The sequence below is a fragment of the Ptychodera flava genome, chromosome 13 (genome assembly GCF_041260155.1).
Source record: "Ptychodera flava strain L36383 chromosome 13, AS_Pfla_20210202, whole genome shotgun sequence".
In the NCBI taxonomy this organism is placed as follows: domain Eukaryota; kingdom Metazoa; phylum Hemichordata; class Enteropneusta; family Ptychoderidae; genus Ptychodera; species Ptychodera flava.
The window spans coordinates 28,508,381-28,534,619 of record NC_091940.1 but is presented as its reverse complement, the minus strand read 5'-3'; the positions used below and the strand labels follow the sequence as shown (position 1 = coordinate 28,534,619).

The window sequence follows — 26,239 nt, the reverse complement described above, 5'->3', positions numbered from 1 at the left end:
CGTGGATCAACTATCTGGATTGGTGCGACACTATGGTATTTAGTTTCTTTTTTTGTATTTTTTATCTTTACTGTACTAATATGATCATCATCTACTTGCGCAATTTGATGTCGATTTGTTGCAGTTCTAGCCCCCCCCCCCACACACACACACACACATCCCCGACGCCTTCTCTCTATTGTCGTGGCGATTAAGTCATTTGTTGCGTCACATCACGGTAAAAAAAATATGTGACCAAAGTTCGGATTTTTCGACTGCCCCATACTGTACAGCAACGTTTCAATGTAGATAAATGTTCAGTTCTAATGTATGTTATAAAATTGGTGTATTGTTTGCTGTACTGTAGCATCTCCCCTATGTTACAACCCACTGAGAAGGAACTCGGCATGGCGTCTCAGACAAAACTTTGTAGTTGTAGTGTAACAGCTTTTTGTAGTTTAGAACAACTATAGGCAACAGGATGTCTGACCAGAACAAAGGCCTAGGGGTAATGCTCAGAACAGCCATTTTATCCAATCACATTACACGCTTCGTGAAAGGTGTCAAAAATTGGGCTGATCTAAAATTCGTAGATAAACATCGAGAACAGTAGTATTAGTGCATGTGTTATACTCCCAAGCAGGCCAGTTTCTGTATGAGGAAAAGTTGGTATGATGATCCTACTTATTTTTGGTATGATGATGTTGCGGTGTATTCAGTATGATCACTCCTGCAGTGCAAACGGGGGCAATCTCAGCGCAGAAACAGGTAGGAATGTCCTATTAAGATCATTTGTCCCGTATAGTACTGTCAATAACGTAGACCTCACACCAGGAAATAGGAATGTAGAAAAATATTAGTGCAGAATGTACATACCCAATTGCCCATACGACTTCTGGCAATATTCCCGCCAAGGATTATTTGCGCGCTATTTTTTCAGTATCTCCGACTACTTTGCAGTGGAATTTCATGTTTTGCGCACGTATTTAGTTTCAATCATTTCGATCGGTATTCGTTTTGGTAACGATAACCATCAAAACTAGGGGCAAAATTTGCGATCTCAGTGCCGATTTTACTTCCGCGTTTTGAGTTTTAGCGCTCGTTGGCGGCGTAGTTGCTACCAACACAGGGTATGCGTAAGCGTTCAGGGTACGTTGTGACAAAATTACATCGATCACTGTTTTACAAACATATTGCAGGAGGCAACTGTCTGTTGGTAAATAAAGAAATTTTTCTTTTTAAGACTCAATTAATAAACAAGGAAAACAGCCGTGACAAACGAAAATGCAAGCCACTACAGGATGAGAAAAGGGAAATTCCGATAATACAAACTTATGCAGTCGCTCAAAGTAAATTTCGCATATATAATGAAATACTTGACATCCAGCAAAAATAATTGAAGAGGTGGGAGAAAGAAAAAATAGGATGCACACTAAGCTGAGCGCACTGCTCAATGGAAACAGGCAGAATGGCAAACCTTAGAGCTAGCTACAGCATCCACTAGAGGGTTTACTATGGCAAGGCGTATAATAAACCAAAATGACAATTTATGCAAATTACATCCACCAAGCTTTTTACAAACATATAGGAGAAGAAAACTCTCGGGTGATAGATAAGGAAGTATTTTATTAAGACTTCACAGAAAAACATACCGCCAGAGAGTTGAATAAATAAATAAATAATTAATATATTAATAAATAGTAAGTAAATAGAAAAGAAAGAAAAAGGGAAGCATTAATTGATAGGGTATTTAAAGAAAGGCTTTGTCATGCTGAGCAGTCAAAATCCAAGGCAAAATGTAACACTTGACAGGTGAAAAATGCAAATGGTAAAAATAGGCTGTTAAGCAAACAAGTAGAAATGCCAAACTTGAAACGTTGTAAGAGAAAAGAAATGACATCTAAGCCTTTAAATAAGCATGGAGAAAACTGTAAAAAGTTAGCAAATAAACCACTGAGTTTGTTCAATGCTGGACGACGGACAAAGCTGCTCAAACATAGGATGCAGTTGAGTAAACTCACCACACTATAGCAAGTAAAATGCCGGCATGAAAAACACAAGAAGCCAGCAAAAGTGTGCCCTTAGTGTAAGGATGTTGGAAAGCTAATTATAATGCATGTATTTCGTTTCTGATCCCCGCAAAATGTGGACAAAATCACTTTTCCATTGAGCGGTTGTTGTTATTTTTGCATGATAATGCATCACTAAAATGTCACTTCTTCAGTCTGTATTATGATATTTATTTATTTACTTATACCTTCATTTATTATTGTACTGAGAATATATATATTTAGTCAGAAACATATTTAGTCAGAAGCGAAATGAAATAAGAAGCTAACTGATGAATTACCTTTTTACAAACACAATGTGGCAGGCATAAACTGTGCCACTGATGTATTTGACTGGTGTAAGAACCTGGTAAACACATCAAATTGCTACTGAAATGCATAACAACGCAAGAAGCCAATCCAAAATTTTGCGACTGGAGAGACTGACCCTGTGTCTATAATAATACAAATAGCTCGTCATGTGTTCGCCTCAGCAATTGGAGAGTCTTGCTAAGCAAAGTAAGTAAATTACTGCTGCCTAGTCACATTAGCAATACTCTGTGACACTGATAATTCAGTGGCCAAAGGTATCTTGATTTACCTCTCGAAAGACCCTGAACGTCAATAGCAATGCAAGATGATTAGATCGGTGGGAACTCCTGCAGCGTTAGCTAGGGTAGCTCTACGTAAAGCGTGATCTGAATAGAGGTATTTGTCTTTCCCTACACCCTCCACTAATTTGTTAAGGAGGCGCTGCACCTAAAATAGCATATTTTTCTCAAAATCTTTTCTTTGCAAATATGTAGATAGTGAGCATGCGTGCGTGAGTGCTTCACGAACTCTACAACGTGTGGAACGGTCTCAGTCAGCAAAATGTAACAACTTAGCCGGCTATTGAACCACTCTTTTTTTGGGAGTGGAGATTTAGCCGAGCGGTTCTCTCTGTGGCCTCTCCGCTAGGCGACGGATGCCGTATGTTGTGGGTTCGAACCCGACTGAAAACTAGCTGTATTTTCTACTCTGGGTTGGTAGCTCTGCTGGTGGACAGAATTGTCCCAGAGGTTATCGTTCGCCCGCTTAAGCGATGAAATTCGTTTCTTCGCTTCGATAAAGTTTGTATGTGCGATGTGTGATAGTGAGCATGCGTGCGTGAGTGCTTCAAGAACTCTACAACCTGTGGAGCGGTCTCAGTCAGAAAAATGTAACAACTTAGCCGGCTATTGAACTACTCTTTTTTGGGAGTGGAGATTTAGCCGAGCGGTTCTCTCTGTGGCCTCTCCGCTAGGCGACTGATGCCGTATGTTGTGGGTTCGAACCCGACTGAAAACTAGCCGTATTCATTTAGTTTTAATAAATTTGTTAACCGAAGATCAAAATATTGATTGGATTCACTTTTAAGCCTGTCAACCAGACCTAAGTTGTGTGATAAACAAGTGCTAATTTATGCAAATGTATGCAAATCACCTATTTGCAGATCTCCAAAGAATTTAACGCCAATGACGTCGAATTTTCTGAAATTTTCACATCATGTTCTTTGAATGCTATATATATGCTTTGTTTGGCAATAAAGTTCTTATATTTTGAACAAGAGGCAATTTAATTTTTCTAATCATAATTTTAATCACTTTTTCGAGTGTCAATCTTTCAACTCATGCCATTTTAGAATGAGGATAGATAATGCAATACATATGTACTCTTGTTTCAAGTGAAATATGACCTTCAGAAAACAGTATCAAGTTGTTGACTTACATTAATGTGTATCATTTATACCGAAACTGAGGATTTTTATCCTCTAAATGCACCCCCTTCATCCTTGGAGTAAACTATTGCTTCCATACTAAACTTAGGACTCTCTGCTTTTTGAAAATATATAGTAGGAGGGGTTTCCTTGCGATCTTAGCTGAGAAATATTCTTTTGAAAAAACGTTTTTGGGACGTGCAGCTCCACTTTAAGAGCGGCTGAAAGTCAATTTTCCCCGTTCTTGGGAAAAATAGACGCTGGCATACACCCATCAGCAGGAATGAGATACACAATGCGTTTCAATGCCGAAACTTGGACAAGTTGGCTACCGGGTTTGGCCGGAAGCAGAATAAGGAATGTGTGCTCTTCCCGCTGACACAGCATCGTTTAGGACCAACGCACTGCAATCGTGACTAATTCATCACTGACCACAATGTCTTGCCTACAATGTTGACGATTGTGATTGCAAGAGCGACTAGAGGAACTACATTAGACTTCTTGAGAAATGTGAAGAAGCCTGTCAAATTGGCGCACCAAACTACTGTCAAGAGATGATTCTTTTGTGTTGCCAATTTCTGTACTGATTAAAATATTGATTTTGCTAAGCTTGTAAGTGAGCCGGAGGTCAAGTTGTTTTAATGTATAAATGACAGGTGGTTGTACTCAGCGAGGATTGTGTTGTACTCAGAGATAATTTATGCCGATGACAGGTGGTTCTACTCCATCGACATTTGCATTTTAGGATGTGTACACTTTGGTTATCAATTATTGCCCTGTGATGTGTGTGCACATGGTGTCGGAGGTATAAAACACAGTGTTCGTTGATTTAGGGGCACTCCTATCTACTCCAGCTGAAGAGTCACCCTGCTGCTCAGCCTAGCCAAGTAACAACTGGAAGAGAACACTGTATTGGACCAGCCAGTTTTCCGCACATAAACCTGACATTGATGTTACAAGGAATGAAACACGCCAGAATTCCACTGGAATGTTCATGCAGCGCTCAGCACACAGTACTGTAGATTTCCCATAATTCATTGCGATTTGTATCCTCAGAGATTCCCCAGAGAAGTCTACCAGGTCTCCCATGTGTAGACGAATTCATAGACTAGTTGTAAAAATTCTGAAACCGTACTTTTAAGGAAACCATTCTTCTCAATTCTCATTTTAAATGGTTTGTAAAATAATGCAAGATCGAGAGAGGAGATAGCATTTTTGTAAAATTTTCCACTGGGGAGACTAGTCGCACCTGTTTTTTGAAACAAAAGGATATTGATTATTTCCAATGGAAATGACAAAAGAAATTTGCATTCAAAGTTTTCTCAGACAATGACCCTTCAGTTCGTCGTAACTTGCTACCTAAAAAGTATGGCATTTGTAGGACCTACAGAACGTGATTTCCATGGTTGTTTAATGGTTATTTGGAAACTTTCACTGAAATTTCTAACCGTACTTTTACTTGATATTATTTATCAATTATTCTGATGCTGCACATTATTGCTTGCATACAAAACTGAAAAAGTTATAAGAAAAGAAACTTTCAAGGATAAAAATCGAAGAGATTGTTGGTAATTTATTGTACTGTGCAGCAGTCTACAAGCCAGTCTCCCTTTGCTAAGGTACTCGCCAATATTGCTGATATTCCAAGACAAACAGACTGTTGCCCTTTGAATAGTTCTGAGTTGTGAGTACATCCCTGTCATCGCTGAGTCACATAACGCTTTAGTTATTTTCATGTGGAGTTAATTTTTGTACTCAAGTAGTTTTTGTAATTTTATTTATTTGATATTATAGGTCCTTTGGCCAATTCAAATAGCACCTGCGTGTGCTGGTCTTTCTCTTTATCAATACTCAATCCCTTCCCGCACCTTTTCGGCCAGTTTGAAATTTTGCCAGAGTGATTGACCAACTATATTGCGTTGGAAAGTCAATGAACGATGAAAGGTCCTTAAGTGTAGATTTGTAGTGTAGATTCACCTCGAAAATATTGTACTGTATGTGCTGGCTAAATGCCAACGGGACAAACAATCCGCAATTTGGTTACTAGAACCCTGCAGGTAGGTGCTCTGCCTTTAATTCAAACCCATTCGTTGCTGCGACCAACCAAAGCTCATGTGCAGCAGACATAATAAAAGGATCTCTTACTGTACCAGAGTTCAATACTTGAACTGTACTAATACTGTCACTGTACAGTAATATGCGCTGGCCATGCAAGCTGTGACCCCCCAAAACGCGCTGTGCTCTGCCTTTAATTCAAACCCATTCGTTGCTGCGACCAACCAAAGCTCATGTGAAGCAGACATAATAAAAGGATCTCTAACTGTACCAGAGTTCAATACTTGAACTGTACTAATATTGTCACTGAACAGTAATATGCGCTGGCCATGCAAGCTGTGAACCCCCCAAAAAACGCGCTGTGACAACTAATGAAAGCATCTCGAGGCAGTGTAAGTGGATGTTGTTGCCTTAAAATACAGTCTGGGAAAGGAGTGAGAAAATACTGTGTTCCAGCAATTCCCCGCATGCTGTAATAGACGCATCGACGCAGAAAACACTGTTGGAGTAGACCAGCCCTATACAAAAGACAATTTGCCTATAAGCACCTGTAGTTCACGCTCAGTGGCTGTTTTCCTTGGTAACCAACTTTTCAATAAATCTACAAATTCAGGCAATCTATCCTCTATCACTTCTAGCGTCATGCTTACCTTGTCAACTTGAATATCTATGAAGGACAGACATGTATAGTAGGTGAACAGTTTTAGCTATGACTTCTTCTACAACTAATTTGCTGCATGAGAATAAAATTCAAGGCAAGAAATGCTCTTTGTGGGTGGGATTGGTTTTTTCACTCCGCAAAAGTAATCTAAAAATTGACTGCTCGAAAACCAAGCTCGCTGTACATTAAAATGATGGCGCTAGTGGTAGCTTAGCATGCAAGCGCTGTTGAGCGAAGCCCAAACTGTATAGTCCTAGATCAATAAACAGACATCCGCACATTTAGTGAAAGTCGAGTGCAATGGGTCTACTGGCAGCTGCCTATAAGCCCTACACAGGTCAAGCTCAAGCAGATGACACACTGGGTCCAAATCTTTGATCAAAGAACATAGTTACTCTATGTTTGGATAACGGAGATGAAAATGCCGATCTACAAATGTATCTGCCGGAATATCTGAATTAACAGAGGTGCGTCTTGGAAAACTTAGGTCCATAACTGTAGGACGCTCGACTGAGACTTTGTTAGGAACTGAGGAGACTGAAAGCGTATGTGTCATGATTCAAAGCATGTTGCAGTGAAAGGAAAGAAAAGTTAGAACTGAAATTAAATGCGTGTTCTGAAATACTGCTGCCAATTTACAGTGACAGGCTGCACGCAACTGACATGACTGTGATTAGTACTATGGCTAGCTGGCTGCTAATAAACCAACTGCCGTTCAAAATTACTGACCGTAACTGACATAAAAATCAGAAAGTTGATTACATGAGTGCAGGTCATCTGTGACTGCGTTACCAAAGGTAACAGGACAAAAAGTGAAATCAGAAAACCCTGAATGAATGTTGTGTCCACTGTTTGAGGAAACAGAACTTGAGGGCAGTAAACAATCTATCCTACTGAGGTTGGAAGAAGAACCACGTGGTAAACGACACTGAAAAACTTGCCATTCAGATGAAAGAAAACAATCCAGACCCCTCAAAACGGACTATCTCTGTCTGATAGCAACTTTTGTTTGGTTTTGTTCTCTGTACTCTCTATCATTTTACGGGCAATCATCGAAGGCGTGCCACTTGTCCTGCTGCCTATATCGCAAGCAGGCGGAACACACATGTTTTTCTAAAGTGCAATCCACCATGAGGTCTTTGGCCTGGTTACATTTGTGACTTTAAAAAGCTAAGCGGTATATTAAACGACGTGATTTCTTGAGTTTACCACTGGATTGAGCTGCACTGCGGGATGGGGCTGGGTTTCGAATCAATCTTGTATGAACATTGTCAAAACTATCTCCCCAATCCAGCAAAGTCTGCACCAAATATTGCAAAATAATCAAAAGATATTTGAAGACTCTTTTCCATGGGTACAACTGAGTACCAGTCACTGTCTTCGGTAAATGACACATTCTATGAACTACTGACTCAGAATCAAGTTTCATGCTCAATATGTGTTCCAGCTCGCCAGAAGCCAAGTGTGCTGGAGTCATATCGTCATAGCTCAATGCATCTGACTTGTTGGGATTGGATCTCAGAGAAACTCGTGAGGCCAAGGCATACATTTCTTTACTCTATCTGTAGGTTAATTTTCCTTTGGCGCCACTCTTGATTTGTTTACCTTTTGAGATGGTCACAGAAGACGTGTTGCCTGCCCTTCCCTTAATATTGATAGCTCTATGCCCACTGTCTGAACTATCACTGGTACTTCGGTGTCATCCTCTAAGGAACTGGTTGAATCAACCGTCAAAGGCTGTTCCACAAACTCCTGTAAATGTTCTTCCTGTCTAAAATAGGTTAATGTTTTCCCTCGCCGCTCATGTTTTGCACCATCTTTCCTTTCATGGCTGTGTACACTTGTCCCTTGTACCATTCTCATTACATTTCCAATTTTACTAGAAATGTCGCTAACCTTGGTAGTAACTGAACTTAAGTGTTTCTGAACTCTTCTGCTCGCTCGCTGCGTGAGGTTGGCTTACATGTTAGGGAGCCTTCAGAAATTACAGGAGGTGGGCCGGGGAGGGTCACCCTTTAGAAAACTGTCCAAGGAGGAGGGTCATTTTTTATGTATCTTGGAGGAGAGTCACTTTTGACAGAAGCTGATAGTATGGCCAAAGCTTTGATTGTCTGTGTGATATTTCCTGAATAGGAAATTACCAACGGAATACACCGATTCTCTCAAACAAATATACATTATTCACAGGTTTCACAATTAAGCAAAGAAGATGAAGTGCTATCCTACGTTAAACACCTTGAACACTTAAGGAGGTACGCTCCATTCCAAAAATGTTAGGACATTCTTGAAGTTGACTTTTCTGAAATAATCTTTATGGGTACATTGCAAAGATATGGAAAAAAATATGGGGTACCCATGCAAAATTTTTGAAAAAACACATGCCAAAATTGACAGAAAACCACTAAATCTCCCATTTTGCGAAATTTGCACTTACCAGCAGAATATTTACTTTATCGCAAACAATTAACAGATCCCAGTGTGCATACCACATTTTTGCATCGCCAGGACAGCTGAATTAGGACAATCAACTAAAATTTGTGATGTCTTGTCTTAAAAATTAAATATTAGACCCTAAATTTATCATTTAACTGTAAAATTAGTCTTTTTTAAAAAAATAAACTTCATATAAATGCACAAAATAATTTTCAAAATTTTAAAAAGTACAGTAATATATATCAAACAGAAAGTGTTCTTTGATTTAGAAGCAAAACAAGTTGGGGTCACCACGCAAATTTTTTAACTAAACGGCAAAAAGTGATGAAAAAAGGTGAATTTTGTTAGACCTGAGATTTGACCCTCTAGCTTACTGATATTATGTCAGAGCTACAATTGTTAATCTTTCAAAATAAAAATAACTGTCGATTTTTCAGTGCAAAAACATAATTTAGGTTCTTTTGATTCATAAAAACTTCTGAAAGAAATATAAGGTCACTAGCATGATTTTTTGCCATTTTGTCCTGTTATTCATGCTCACCAGGTTAGGTAGTCTAAAAGGAATATGTACATCTTCTGGACAAAAAAGGCGCTCTTCTACATAGAATGGTAGCGTGCTACCTTAAACGGGAAGTTACAGGACCGTGGGCGCACAATAGGAGGATTACTTGATGATGCAACTATTTACATATACTGGGCGGGAGCTTTTTAATTCTCAGAGCATCGCTTTGAACTTATGATAAATTTGAGTAATCATGATCGGGCACTTTTGTGACATATTCAAAGAGGGGTCAAATAGTCGTACAGGGAACACATTTTGAAACATATGCGTTCTTTGACAAAAGACGGAACGATTATTCAGTTTATTTTCGACTCAAGTGTAGTGGCAACATATTTACAGACATCATATGCAAGATTCAATGACAATTAAAGCCTGAAACATGGCAAAATTATTGGATTCTGGGACAAAACACGGCACGTCCGATCAGTAGCGTGGCTTTTTTAAATTTGCATAGATTTACGATAATTCGGCTTTTATCATTAGGGGACATCTGCATTAACTTTCATGGTACCTGAAACCCGAGTCCTTGCCTGAGCAACTCTGGTGACAAACAGAAGACTTTAAATCCCCAAGGTGTTAATGTTCCGTTGTTATGTTTATCTCATCCAGCTGGTGCTATTGTAGTGCCATTGTAGTAAAGGCAGGTCTGTGAAATTGATCCTCTATGGAAGTGGGGTATTCCTAAGTTAATGGAGCCTTCCCGTAATGAGAGGGAAAGTTCCTGTTTAAAACTGATAAAAAAACAAGAAACAAAAACATATGCATCAGGTGGAAAAGTGTATATCAATTATCAAATGAACATAATGCAAAGATATTAGTTTTATATTGGAAAATTTGTGCATATTTCTCCCACAGACTGCCATGTACAGTGAATCAACGTTTCCGTGAAAGTCGGAAAATCAAATTTCTTGCACAACCATGTACTTGAAACCACTCTAGTCTAATCAGGAACATTAATACCAATAATCAAGTGTACACAACTGCACAGATTTACCTAGTTTTGAATAATTAGAAAAAATTATTCACAGTTTAATCATAGACTGCCATGTATACAGAACCCTCCCTTAATGGAATGAAAGACCATATCTCTTCTAAAATGCTTGCTTGATAAATTGCGACTGTCCCTCCAACAACACTAGCCCCCTCCGTAATTTGTCCCTAAATTACATAACAATTAAACCAATTTTTATGTAAATTCGTCGATATTGTTTGAGTCATTCCTAGGGAGAATATTGCAGTGGTTGGGGGGGAAGTCAAGTTTAGAATGTCGGACAGGGGCGAGGGTCACATTTTAGACAAGCGAACTGTAGGGAGGGGGTCACATTTTACAGTACAGGTGTGCGCCAAATTCCCCCAGCCCACCACTCTATGATTACTGAAGGCTCCCTAATTTACTTGCGGATGCCACCAACTGCCCCAATAGTTCCTTGCGTTTGATTGATGGTGGCAGGAATAGGGTCGATCTCATGTTGTGTCTTTTGTACTTGGGACTTCTCATGAATGTCCGATGTTGCTTCTCCTTTGTTGATATTCGGAAAAGGAACAACCGATCAGAATATTGAAAACAAATGAGACTTCGGATCGGTACTGTTGGTATGAAAAGAAACGACAGGAAATATAGGATGCACACTAAGACGAGTGCACTGCTCAACAGAAACAGCAAGAATGACAAACCTTAGCGTTAAGCTGCCACTAAAAGGCTCACTATCGCAACGGCTATAATGCAGCAAAATGACAAGTTTTCTTCCACACGACTTGATTTATGTAACTCGATAAATTAGCATATATACAGAAGACGCAACATGGCTGCCTCCAGGTCGTCGTATCCTTCGAGCACCAAAGCCTAAGTTGTGCTTTCACTCAAACCCTTGGGGGGAACACTACTTGGCGGGTACAAAAATAAAAAATTACTGAAAACGGAGAAGCAAATTAACTATATCTGTGCCCTTAACGTACATATTATATTATTGTTACATAACTTTTGCACTCGACGTGGAAATTACGAGCCAAAATATTGAAATACAACGTTTTTTATCTTCGTCAACTCATTGATTTCAGGGAGAAGTAGCAGTTGCGAACCTGTAAACGTGAATGTTCCTGAGGTAAGACAACTCTTGTTTATCCATCTATTCGTGGACATTTATCATATACTATAAAATATGATTCTCATGACTCGCTTGGATGGACACATCATTGGCTCAGCCAACGTCCGCTTTGTACAAGGAAATTCCATCATTATTTTTTGTCTGGAAACGTCTAAATGAAATATGTTTGATATATTACTTTTAGAAACGTTTTCGACAATATGACAGTCTGTATTATTCTCCATTATTCCGTCACTAATCTGTGTCATACGTAAATGAAGAGCTACCTATAGAAAACATCGTTAAAATCTGTGCCACACTGATATACCAATACTGTAGAAAGGTAGCTTGAAGTTCTTGCTTACTGTATTTCCTGTGAGAACCTCTTCCTAAAACACATGCAGTGAGAAGAGGAAAGAGACTATGGTTTTTAGTTGCCTCCGAATTCAACTTTATAACTTGGCAAAGAAACTAGACCAAAATAATTGCAAAGCAATCCTTCATTTAAACAGAATCACAATGTAATCTGACCAGCTTCCAAATAATGTTTCCGTTTCATTTGCATATAGCTCTATCTCAGAATCAATGACACACTTCTTATTTCTTCTGTTATATTATATAAACACGAATTTTTACTCTTCTGTAATATCTTACATGGTTTAATTTCATATATATCAGAATAAGGATATCGGAAGTATTTTACATACATTTCCCGTAGAAGAAGACGGAAAAACAGAATTAATACTGACAGGAGACAACATGGTACGTAATGAATCGATGAAATAGCAACATTTTCATCGCTTGCAAATTTTATATATTGTGTAGTATAATATTTCAAGGTGTTTCTATAAAATTAAATAGTTTCCAGCAAAAAGAAAGGTTTAACGATTATATCACTCGTGATCTTAGAGGCCCACATGGTGTGGACCCCTTAGTGGTTTAACCACAGAAAAATAGCAAAAACAGACTAGCAACGCGGCATGCCTTTTGTTCATGGTCGTCTAGGTAGACTATGGCCTTTTCATATTAAAATGAGCTTCAAAGGTATTTAACATTTTGGAGACTTTGTTTGTGGTTGATAATTGCACAAGATTATGCGAAAAATATGACAAGATGGCATCGTGCTGCCAGTCGCGTAGCAACCATAGTTACTTTGTGAGCTCTCAGGGCAGAAACACTGCTTCACGCCAATCAAAACATAACACGCTAGCAGTTTCATAAACATGTCCTTCCTTGACAAACTTGTAAAAGGCGGTATGACTGACCGTAAATCATTGAGTAAAACCAGACAGTATAGATAAAAGACTTTCAAATTTGGTTTAAACAAACTCATTATATATTCATAAAAAATGAGAGGAATTTTTAAAATGGTAAAACTCACTTTCCTGAAGCTCAAAACACTCCCGTTTTTGCCAGCACGCCAATTCCGCTCAGCATCACACGACAAAAACAACAAAAACTTTGCCGAACATATTTTTGCTTAACAATTGGCGAAAATCCGATATCACCGACGGATGCATGGTCGGCACTCTTCGGAAAAGAGGGGCGGGAGCTAGCTTAGGCGAGGCGAACATGGATGGGTTACTTAACTACTTTACGCCTTGAACAATACCCGTTGCTAGTCTGTTTCTCTATTCGTCTGTGGTTTTACTGGTCGAGGTTTTTCTACCCCTTCTTTGTTTCTTCCACCGTTTCTTTGTCAGCCTTCAGCCGTAAAACCACATGGTGTAAGCTTCTGAAACTTTGAATAATCGGGCATCTTACCTGGACATAATGAATAGTTATGTGACCTGGCCGTCATATTGGATCTTCCGAAAAGCTCATGATGAATTATTATCCACAGTGCATGCTCTTAAAAGTTTGCACATGGATGGCAAGCCATCGCACGTCTCTTGCCGCACTATTGGATATGTTTTAAATTCAAGTATAACTCAAAAGCCTCCAAAACAAGCTAGTCATTTGAACCGAACTTTTAAGGTGATATCATGTTTAATATTATCCGAGCATTTACATGTTTTCAAAATACGGTAGAATTGGTCTCGTAGTTTGCAGGTTATATTATTACCTTTCCTCCCATACCTATAATTGCCATGAAATGCAACCGTAGTATTCAAAAGTTTCTTCTAGCGAACACGCAGGACATTCGAACTTAAGTTTTGCTCATATCATCATATATTTCATTGCTTGCATGACTTGCATAATACATTTCAGTCAGTAAAGCCGTTTATTGGCTATACTGGTATTTGCACCAAACCTTCAGCAACCATGAAATATCTTCAAAAATGTTCTTCAGAACAAGCAGGTTGTTTGAACCAAACTCTCTCTTGGATAAACACAAGTTTGAGTGCTTAAAATTTTGCAATTAACGCATTCCAACTGGTCGCACCGTTTGGCTGATATATTGTCATTTGTGCAAAACCTACGATACCGATTGAATGGAATCGAAAACAGTCGTCTTGAGAACCAACGTACATTGGGATGTAGTGTGAGCACTGGCAAAAGAGAGAGATGCTTGAGTTGGTCATTGGGTAAGCATCTGTACTGACATTTCTGAAAAATCTACGATAAAATAAAATAGTGTTCAAAATCTTCAGTAGGTTAAGTTTGCGATAGGTGTTTCAATCGATAGCGGGGTTGTGAAGCTGCAATGCCATTAGCAAAATTATACAATAACCATAAAATACCATTCGAACGTAAAATTCATCAAAAATCATTTTCTTAAAAACTTAACAATCATTTCACGTGAAATTGATTGTGTTGAACCTAACTAAATAGGTATTTACATACAGGAGGACTGGACTTTACTAGATGTGAACCAGGAAAAAAAAGATTCATTTCAAAGTTGTTGAATGACCCTGGATAATCTCTGACTTACTTAATGGTATCTAAGTTACTGAAACTGTAACTGCCCTGATCACCGTTGCAGCCTGGTGTTACATGTAAGCGGCATGGATCACCTCATTGAGGCTGTCTCTTGAATGACAATCTTACCATATTCTAGGCTAACAGGTAGGGCTAGGGTTTGGTTCTTGTTCAGTATAGACCAGTATGTAATAAAAAAATATCTACAAAATCTTCAGATGACCTTTCATTTAACGTCAGATATTACAGCTACTCAGTCTTAACTTTAATAGTTGTGGCATTTACTTTTTTTGCTTCGAGGGAAACACCTGAAGGCACTGCATGAAAACCCAATAATTCAGATAAATTCACATTAATGAGTTGCCTGTATTATAGTATAATACACGTGAATTCACATGAATCCACATGAATACAGGCTTGCTTAATACAAAAAATGGATTCTTGACTGTATTCATCTGTATATGCACTCTTCAGCTAAGATGCAGGCATAATCCCTGTTAATACAGTAAGTATTATAGGGTTTTTATGCAGTGTGAAGGCATTTTAGTATGCTGCCAGCATTTTGATTTATTGATTGAAATTTATACTCTCTATAGTTAGATGCGACCCCATCAACGCTGATTGCAGGTTTTATTTCAAATAAATATTTTCTGCTCATTGCTGGTAATATGGATCGTGTATTTCCATGTTCTAGGAAGAACGATTTGGATTTCACAATAATGATGGCACTCTGTTCCTGGCGAGACATCTCGACTACAAGGTCCGCAACTTCTACAGCTTAATGTTACATATAAAAGGGGTAAGCCTTTGTAGACAAGTCCCTCAATACTCGAAACCACTGAATGCCTTTTGCACAACAGTATCCTTGGCTATTTGAGTAAGGCATAATTGGAATTGGCCAAACAGAAGTGCCTCGCAACAACACATGTACAAGTGAATGTCTTCAAATAGATTTCAGACTATTATTTGTCAAAGAATGTTACTGGCAGGTAAACAAACTCTTTTGTTCAACAAGATGTCATTTGATTTAAGTAGAAGAGCTGCCGAAATTGAAAGGACTGCTCTTTAATGTGCCCGCGTATTTAATGCATCGTAATTTTAATATGTAATTATTGTACAAATATATATATATATATATATATATATATATATATATATATATATATATATATATATATATATATATATATATATATATATAGAGAGAAAGTTATATAGAGAGAAAGTTATATATTATATATATGTATATGTACATATCTGTCTGTCTGTCAAACTGTACGTGTGTCTGTACGTGTGTGTGCCTCTGTGTCTGTGTGCCTCTGTGTATGTGTCTGTTTCTGTGTCGGTGCTAGTGTCTGTTTTAATATGTAATTATTGTACAAAGATGTACAAACATGTACAGGTTATTATTTATACCTGACCTATGGCCGCACATTCTCTTAGATAGTTTTTCTCCAGTCTCTCCGACATATATCAACCCACACAAAGTACAGTCAATGCCATAAATGACATTTTTGGTCTGGCAAGAAAGGTCTTCAAAAGCCTTAGTGTGGTATGTCTTTTTAGATAAGTTGCTCTGTATTATAGTGTCAGTTATTAAAATTGCTCATGTTTTACAATTCCTTGTGTGACATGGCGACACAGAGCAGTCACATTCAAAATTCCCTTTAAGGACATCTTTTAATATAATCCGTGGGCACAGTCTGCCTGACGAACCATTCGCCCTCAATAGCCCATCAGGGGTAGTTTTGTCGATCCGGTCTGGACCCAAACCGGTATTCAAATTACTAGTATTATTCATGTTGTTTATAGATTATTGAATACCAGGCTGTTGATATGCTCGGGGACTGAAATCCACCAGCAGACATATCCACCTGGGTTTGGCAATATGACATTAAACTGGTCCAATAATCATCTCCATTCAAGGTAATATATTACCAGGTCCATGGGACAATTGTGATTTACAAATTTAAGTAGGACCATCCTGAACCACTGATAATTAGTGGTGGTACCAGGTGTCCGGAATGGGTAAGCGTACCCTGCTAGCATGCTACACCCGTCAGGATTGGTCCCAAAATTGTCTAAATATTGTATGAAAAGATACAGGATATAAATCACTGTAATAAGTCAAAGCCAGGAATACTGTCGTTAATCATTTTGTGTGACCGAGGTGTCATATTTGGCCACAATGTCGTCATATCGACCGTAGAACTTTTTGAAAGTCCTAACGAGTCTTTTTGTTGTGTATCCTTGTCTCAGTAATTTTGATGCCAATGAGCTGTGTCTCAGTTGAAAATCAGTGTAGGAATCACAAGCCCTACAATACCTGAGAAGTTGAGACATGTACACACCATAAGCAGGTGCAGATGGAATATTACTTGACAAGTGGGGATAATTTATGATTTCAAAATCGAAATCATCCCTTTTGTCATACAGCTTAGTGTGTAGCCCATTAGTACCCACTTATAGGAACAGATCAAGATATGAAGCAGAGTTCCTACCCTCTGTTGTTTCTTTGATATCCAACTCATCAGGGTAAATATGATGTAAGTAATTTGATATGTCTGGATTGTCTAGACTAATCAGATCATCCATATATCTATGCGTGCTGTTAAAACGCCTTGCAACTTTTTCAGACCCTGCTTTGTAAAGAAGAACAGAAATCCTGTTCGTAATGTTGAACGTCAACGGAAGCCGAAACTTCTTGTTCAAGGTTCCTGAACCAATACACACTATTTCAGAGTCGCCGAAAAAACCCAAAAACGAGAAGTGTGTTTATCAGTCGTTTGACATCCGCTACATCTGTTGACCAACTGAAAAGTTATATTAACGAAATCTGTGGCCCGGACATCTTCCATGATGGCTGCAAGTTTGAGACTCAATGTGATACATACTCGTCTTTCAGAATTGACGTTGACGATAATAATGACGAAAGTCTGTTGCGTTCTGAAATATGGCTTGTCGGGGTACTTGTAAGGCCTTACTATCCCTCAAAATCGAAGATGATGACAAACCATGGCGCTGTTCGCTCATCTACTTCTAACAATTCTTCATGAATATACCTAACATTGCCAGTTATAACGTTAGGGGTTTGAACTCATCCAGAAAAACCCTTACTTCAGTTCTTAAGTCTTGTGATATTTTGTTAATTCAGGAGTATTGGTTGAACTACGATAATTTACACGTTCTCAGTAATCTACATAGTGACTTCACGTCAGTAGGTGTTAGCGCCATATGGAGGTGTCGGTATCCTTTGGCGAAAAAATATGAACGGCGTTTCTCCTTTTCTTGTAGATTCTGAAAATCGTATCATAGGTGTTATTCAAATGGAAAACAAACCTGATTTAGTTATTTTCAACGTGTATTTTCCAACTGTGAACTCTGATGTTGACAAATTTCGAAGAATTCGTGGCCCGTTACAGGAGACAATTGATAGATTAGACACCTGTTATTGGCCGGCGATTTTAATGCAGACCGGGATAGAGGTCAGAACGAATATGCTTTCCTAGACAGCTTTATCAATGATAATAATCTCGTCTTTGCTGATGTTGAGCGTTTACCTTTTAACACATTTACATACTTAAGTGATTCTTGCATGGCCCGTAGCTGGCTGAATCACATCATTTGTACCAAGTCAGTGAATAATATCTTGCAGTCAGTCAGTGTACATTGTGACATCATTGCATCTGACCATTTTCCTGTTCTATTTTTGATCAAGATTGCCATGTTACCAGACTTAAATAACACGAGACAAACACGTAGTCAAAAAACATTATGGAGCAAAGAGTCCAGTACTCAGGTAACAAATTATGAGGTACTTTGTGATAATCTTTTGTCCCGTATCGATATTCCGATAACGGCCTTAACATGTAAAGATCCATACTGTTGTATTCATAATGACCTCATTGACACTTTTTATAATTACATTACATGTGCACTTTTAGAAGCTGCTGACAAGACAATCCCCAAAGGTTTTGTTTTCCCAAACAAGTTGTTCCAGGGTGGAATGATTTAGTTAAATAGCATTATGAAAAAGCTCGTACAGATTTTATTTTATGGAAGGATAATGGATCCCCAAAATATGGTCCCTTTTTCGACTTGATGCACAAATCAAGAGCACATTTAACGACAGCTTGCATATTGCAAACGAATGGAGAATTTTAACGGTGCAAATGCTTTAGCTCAAAAGTTTAGACAACAACTCAACAGCCTACTGGAAAGAAATAGCCAAACGTAAATGTAAACCACCTGCACCTTCATCTGTTGATGGTAGTCATGGTGATGATGAGGTTGTAAAAATGTGGAAGCACCACTATGAGACTATTCTGACAAATACTGGTACAGATTGTACACCTACCTTCCCCAATATTCAGTTCTCTGAAGACACGATTGTGCATCAAAGTGAAATTTCTGAATTAATTAGTGATCTTAAAACAGGTGCCCCCTCTGGTATTGATGGAATTACAGCGGAACACCTGAAGTATGCATCTTCAAAGATTTGCATCTTATTAGCACTTTGCTTCTGGTATCATTCCGAAACATCTCATGACCACTGTTTTGGTTCCGATTCCTAAAGACAGGGGAGGTGACATTTGTGATAAGTCAGATTATCGACCCATTGCTGTTGCGACAACTTTATCTAAAACTCTTGAAAGAGTTTGGCTGCACCGCTGTACGTATTCTCTCCTAACCAGCGACAATCAGTTCGGTTTCAAGCCTAATCATAGTACAGACATGTCAATTTTTATCTTGAAAGAGACTCTCAACTATTATAAAAAACATAATACCCAGGCCTGTGTTTGCTACTTTCATGGACGCCTCTAAAGCCTTTGATTACCTTATTTGAAAAACTATCAAGTAGAGGCGTGCACCCATATCTGATTAGATTACTGTCGTACCTTTAAAGATATCAGGACTTTGTTATCAGATGGAATGGGTGCCTTTCTGAACCATTCCATTCAATAAACGGGGTTAAACAGGGAGGCATTACATCGCCGATACTCTTCACTGTTTATTTAGATAATCTTAGCAAATCACTTGCTTCTCTACCTTATGGTTGTCTCATTGGTGACTTTAAGATCAATCATCTGATAAACGCAGATGACCTTGTTATTTTTTCCACCGGTTCTTACGGGCAGCAAATGTTAGTAAATGCTTGTGTTCATTATGGCAACAAATGCTCAATACTCTTTAATGAGAAAAAAACTGTATGTATGTTAAAGAGGCACTCCCACTTGGTAACATTTTTAAAACACATTTTTTTAATGCCAACGGTCGATATTTGACTTGGCGACTGCGCGCGGATCACGAGATATCGATAAAAACACGACCTCAAAAAAGTAAAAGTTTGAATTCCGATGGCCCACCTAAATTCAGCTTCCGAACATCGAACGTTCGGCACTTGGGCCATTGTCAACTAAGCTATGGAGTCTACGCTGACGCTGCTGTACGCCACAGCAGTACCACTCTCGTCGGTGAGCGGTCATGTCCCATGGGAGAAAGCCTAGTCCTACTGACTCGGCAAAAAAACCCGAAAAACAAAGTTTGCTGATTCCACCAGAATTCGCATAGGTGACTAGCACAGATAGGTGCGGTTGATACATAGTGTGCATAGTGGCCGCCGCGTGGTATCGAACCACGCGTAACTGTGTGGCAGACGACAAAATGTAGTCATCAGAGGCAACTTATATTTTACACGTAAAAATTGATATCTATGTGGTATTGTTTAAAAATTTAATACAACTGATTGGGAATATGAAAACGACAAAACTAAGGAGAAGTTTTAAAAAAGAATTACCAGAGGTAAAGGCATTTATAATGATGTATATAAAGTTATCGCAGTAGGAGGTAAATTAATTGCGTAGAATATCGTCAATCAGCACAACAACACACTTTCGGGAGACTTCGGGTCATAATCAGAAACGATCGTAAAACTTCGGGATGTGAAAAATACGCTCGGGAAATGACATGTTTTTATCGATATCTCGCGAACAGCGCAGAGTCGCCACGTCAAATATCGACCGTTGGCATTAAAAAAATGTGTTTTAAAAATGTTACCAAGTTGGAGTGCCTCTTTAATACAACCGAATGTAAGGAAGCTGCGACAAGTTCCGATATATTTAAATAATAGACCATGGACCTGGTAATATATTACCTTGAATGGAAATGATTATTGGACCAGTTTAATGTCATATTAACTATGTTTATGTGTATAAGTACCTTCGACACGTTATAACTTCTGACCTAAAAGATGGCGATGACATTCAAGCTCAAACTCGCCTGTTTTATGCGAGAGGCAATGCTCTTATTCGAGATTTTGAATTTGCATCGCTTTCATTTAAAAACCACTTGTTTACTGTTTTCTGTGAGCTTTATATCAGGTTTATCGTAAATTTATTGACAGGTTTCACATTTAATCATGTGCAAAGTAATAGCCTTTTGTTTGTTAACTCATCGATTTTAATATTTGACGAAATGTTTAGAAAAAAAGTCAGTTTTCACAGTAGACTGCATATCGCTGATAACCCCCTTATTTCATCAGTTCTGAATTTTTCCCATTTTCACATAAAGTAAATTATGGAACAACTTCTGCAATTGGATGTTTTAACTCCGTCCTTTTCTGTCATTTACTTATTATTTATCTGTTTGTGTATATGGATAATTATATCTAAAATAAACAACAACAACAACAACGATAATAATAATAATAATAATAATTATTATTATTATTAGCTTTATTTCAGGATAAAAAAAACATCATCCCATATCAGTTAAAAACAAGAAAAAAAAACACGGACAAAAAAGATTATAAAAGACCGGACAGAGATTACACACATCACAAAAAAGATTATGCTCAATGAAAAAAGACTATAAAAGTATAAAGTAGATCTCTGTACACTTTAAAAGCAGGCGAGTAAAAATACGCATCTGAGTTAAGTACTGCTAAAATAAGACCATTGCGACTTGTTTTCAAGCGTTCAAAAAAGTTATACATGAACTTTCGCCTGAGCTCCCCAAAGGATGGAATACTGTTAAGAACGAACATGTGACTTGCACTACAATCTCGTGAGTAACCCATAAGAATACGGAAGGAGTTGTTGTACGCAACTCTAAGATTGTTCAAACACTTTTTAGTGAAACAACTCCATAACTGGGAACAGTACATATTCACACAGTAAGTTCTGAACAAAGTTGCTTTGACATCAATAGAGCACTGTGAAATTTCCGCAGTAGAGTGTTTGCTTGACCATAAAACTCTTTGTCTGACGTCTGATAGCACTATCGTCACATAAGGAATCAGAGAAAATGTAGCCCAAATATAAATGTTCGTGAACGATACTTAGAGATCTCTCACCCAAACGAACAGGGGTAGAAGATCGACTCTAATTGAACACTTACGCGGCATAAAATAAATACATTTCGATTTTTTAGGATGGTACACAATGTCATGGTCAACACCATAACTTTCGCAAATTGACACGAGTGAACGCAGACCTGCAACTGACGGACAAAGAAGTGCCAAATCGTCAGCATACATAATGTGGTTGATTATTTTACCACCAATACTACAACCTTTAAAACACGACTTTAAACGGACACTTAAATCGTCCATATACACGTTAAAAAGATATGGGGATAAAATGCCACCTTGACGAACACCATTGTAAACAGAAAAAAGTGAGGAGCAAGCCCCACCCCATTGAACTAAAAAAGCGTTGCGTACGGTACCAAACCAGTAATATGCGAACAACATACTTGGGAGACCCCGATCGATAAGTTTCCGAAAAAGTGTCCAATGATTGACTCGATCGAACGCTTTTGTTGCATCTAAAAAGCAAACATAGACGGGGCTGTTATAGTTATGGTAATAATTGATCAATTCTTTAAGCAGATAAATACAGAAGTCAGTTGAGTGACCGTGTTTGAAACCGAATTGAAAGTCTTCTGTCGTAAGATATGCCTTAAATCGTTCAAGTATGACGGATTCAAGAATTTTCGATGATACAGTAGCTAGAGCGATAGGTCGATAATTATCTTTGCTAGTCAGATCGCCGGTTTTGTCTTTAACTAATGGCACAATGATAGTTTTCATAAAATTGTCCGGCAAAAAACCATGCGACAACATACCCGAAAGAGCAAGAGCTAGCATAACATGAAGTCTCTGGCTGGCATATTTGTAATGTTCACAGGAGAGGTCATCAGCATCGGCAGCTTTACCACTCGGAAGACTATCAATAGATCTTGAAACATCCGCACTGCTTATTGTAAAGTCACTACATGAAAAGTCACCCGCGTTAATCCAAGATCGAACCGATTCTTCGTGGGAATTACTTTTCATGGAAGACAGTAGAGACGCATAATGATCTTTCCACATGTTGGCAATACTTTCCTGACCTGAGCAGCCACAGACCGTTGATGAAAGGGGAGGGGTATTGTTGACAGTACGAACTTTCTTCCAAAAGCTATTACAATCATTGTTGCTCAAGGACGATGCTAGGCTGTTTGCCCTTGCCGCATTCTCGTTTCGCCTACAAATTCGAAGTGCATGTTTAAATCGTGCGCGAGCATTGCTCATAATATTATAAACTGGACCGTGCTTTGGTTTTCCATATTCGAGCCATAGCTTGAAAGCATTCCTGGAGTGTTCATGGGCTTCCTTTACACAATCATTCCATCCGGGAACCAAGGGCACAGACCTCCCTTTTCTACTTTTAAAGCAAACTCTTGATGCATCTGACAGGGCCTTAGTGATGTCACAATAAAAACTGTTGATGCATTCTTTGTGGTGGTCCGAGTTACACTGAAGGTCACGGCACAACAATGCATTCGTTGGGATACTAACTCGATTAAGGAAAGTATCAGATACACAGTTGAATTTATTTATGTCATTTTCGTTGACTTGGTCCCATTGTATGCGACTACCCGATGACTTGCTAGCTGTGACTGACCCTGATGCTAAACCGTCCAAAGAAGGGAGATTGTCTACAGCAATATTCAGAGACAAAGGAAAATGGTCCGAAGCTAGATAATCTAACAAAACTTTAATTGACTGTATACTGGCATGAGCTGAGGTGGTTGACACACAGTGGTCTAGCCATGACGTCGAATTGTGAGCATCACTTATGAATGTAAATTGGTTGTTGAGTAGAGCGCAGTCTGAGAGGACATACTGATTTTCTGAGCAAAAAGAAATTAACTCTCTGCCGAACGGTTTTTCCGGATCTGCGTTCCAATCTCCAATTACAAATACGCTATTGCACTCGCTGGACTGAATAATGTCGTCAATTTTGGATAGGTAGTTCACATACAAATGGAAGTTGTCCGCACAATCAGTGGGCATATAAACACACAGTATAAGACAGTTTTTATCGTTGTAACGAAGAGACAAGCCAATAATCCTGTCGTCGTCATACAAACACACTTTTGGATGAGCAATTTGTGCCAGATGTTTTTCCACATCAGACCTACACCGCCATAAGGCCTGCCAATTCTTATTCCAATATCATCGTTCAGAGCGGTCGTGCCGGAAGCATAGAACTGCTCATTAATGTTTGACAAGAGAGGAAGTTCCCTCTTAGACAGCCAATGTTCTTGTAAGACAATAATATCATGGTCATCACAGAGGCTTTGGACAGCTGTAATGGCTGATTTAATGCCACGGCAATTGTAGGAAGCAATGCGAAGTGTCATTTAGATTTTGATTGATAGAATTTTCTCACAAGAGCTCCGGTGGGCCAAACAGTGGCGTCTAGTAGTTTAGTATACTGGTCGTGGGGTGCTTCGACAAGAAACGAAGAATATGTGTCAAATTTAGTTTTAAGCTTTTCACATTTTCCTTCTATACCAGTTTTGTTTCTGATGTAGTTCTGCACAGCTTGATTATCTGTCGTAGGGAGTAGTCTGCTAACAAAGATGCATGCAGGGGGACGTGTATTGACGACCTTCAAGCAATCACCAGTGCTCGAGTCAGTACCTATCAAAGGCTTAGATCGTTTCGATCTGCGCTGTCTTCCAGTTACCACCGTAAATGCATCATCATTAGTAGAGAATGAGGAGAGTGGATGCCCTTTAGTAGCAGCAGCAGCAGCGTAAGATGGAAAGCCTTGTGTAGGTTGTTTCTGTTCGTGATGATTCTGTCTTGTTGCACAATGACCAACGTTAACAGGTGTAGAGCTATTGTCCATTGATTTCTCTGGAGTTGTTGTATTATTAGTGTCAATAACAGAACGGTCGCCCTGCATAGGTATGTTGCGAACACCAGATGGAGTTGAGTTGCTTGATTGCTTACATAACATCTTTAGGTCCTGGACCTCTGAACGTAGGGTGTTAATTTCATCGAGAAGGTTCCCTTTGTTGTCAAGTGACATAATGTCTTTCATAGCAATCATATCTTGACGCAAAGTACGAATTTCCCGTAACATTGTTGAGATGTCCACATGAGTCATGTCTATGGGTGGTAGTTTGGATAATTCTTTGGCGACAAAGCATGGATATTGTCAGGGTCCGTCTCATGGATCATATTTATAATATCCTGCACATTATTTGCTTTCTTGTGCTGACCTTGGCGCTTTCTGTACCTTCCTGTTTTTCTTTCGTCAACGAAGTCAAATAATGTTCTCTTGGCTTTCTCAATTTCGTCATCGTTATAGTGCTCCACACAAAGTTTGATAATGATGTCGTTGGGTAAAACCGCAAGCTTGTCAATAATAAAGCGAAGGAGTTCATTAATGACAACTCCGTTACATTGATTCACACGTGATGAAACAGTGGGTGTTGTACCTGATGTATCACTTACTGCTGTTTGTTCTTTCCAAATCTTTTTCTCTCACACGGCGGACAGAGGTCTAAGTCGCCTTGACATACTCTGACTGAGTGCGAAACCTCTTTGCAGTCGTTGCAGCACGGCATACCTTATTAGTTATGCAACCACGAACACGAGCACCTGTCGAGACCACTCGTTGTTGGTACGGCCACGTCCGAAGAGCTTTGGAAAAAGCGCCAAAAGCCGACCTAACGACACTTCTATCGTGCCCATAATATAATAATAATAATAATAATAATAATATAGATATATATATAGAGAGAGAAAGAGTTATATATATGTATAAATATATATATATATATATATATATATATATATATATATATATATATATCTGTTTGTCTGTACGTGTGTCTGTACGTGTGTGTGCCTATGTGCCTGTGTGCCTCTGTGTATGTGTCTCTTTCTGTGTCGGTGCTAATGTCTGTGATCGCGACTATGTTTCTGTGTGTGTTTGTGCGTCTGTGTATTATGTAATGTATGTGAATATAATTTGTGGATACTAAAGAATACCCTTGTGTATTTTTTGAACTATCCAGCAAACGAATAGCAGTGATGCTCCAATATGTCCTTACCACAACATAACAATAACCGTTGATGATGTTGTTGACTGGCCCCCTTACTTCAACGAAACCTGTTCATGGCAGGAAGGAAATGACGCCAAATACGGAGAGTTCGTAAGTTACAGCATACGATCATAAACTTTTCTTTGTAGGCACTTGGGAATGAAATCAAAATGCTTCAGGGAACCATTCGTTGACGTGTTAAGGAAGTTGATATGGTATTCTATGACGAATTATTTTGATAATGATAGATGTAAAACCTATACTATGGTGACTATAATGATATTGAAATGACTCAAATCAAATATACATTTTTAAATCAATTGCCTAATTATTATTATTATTATTATTATTATTATTATTATTATCGATGTTGTTGCTGTTGTTGTTGTTTTTGTGATTTTAAATGTTGTGTTAATGTTGTTGTCGTCG

The 26,239-nt window shown here is 38.6% G+C and overlaps 1 protein-coding gene across 1 annotated transcript; it reads left to right on the top strand.

Moving 5' to 3' along the window:
• The first annotated feature begins 593 nt into the window (after positions 1 to 593).
• On the top strand, positions 594 to 25,945 carry LOC139148554 (uncharacterized). Its single transcript, XM_070720040.1, has 5 exons — positions 594 to 747; positions 11,535 to 11,578; positions 12,239 to 12,322; positions 15,117 to 15,221; positions 25,784 to 25,945. The coding sequence occupies exons 1-5, from the start codon at positions 651 to 653 to the stop codon at positions 25,943 to 25,945; spliced, it is 492 nt and encodes a 163-aa protein (XP_070576141.1). The 5' UTR covers positions 594 to 650.
• Positions 25,946 to 26,239: the final 294 nt, after the last annotated feature.

Bases quoted from the DNA above. Each gene is read 5' to 3' on its own strand.
- LOC139148554 (XM_070720040.1), top strand. From the start codon at position 651: ATGATGATCCTACTTATTTTTGGTATGATGATGTTGCGGTGTATTCAG. The intron at 748-11,534 runs GTAGGAATGTCC...CATTGATTTCAG, and splicing joins CAATCTCAGCGCAGAAACAG to GGAGAAGTAGCAGTTGCGAA. The intron at 15,222-25,783 runs GTAAGCCTTTGT...TGAACTATCCAG, and splicing joins TAATGTTACATATAAAAGGG to CAAACGAATAGCAGTGATGC.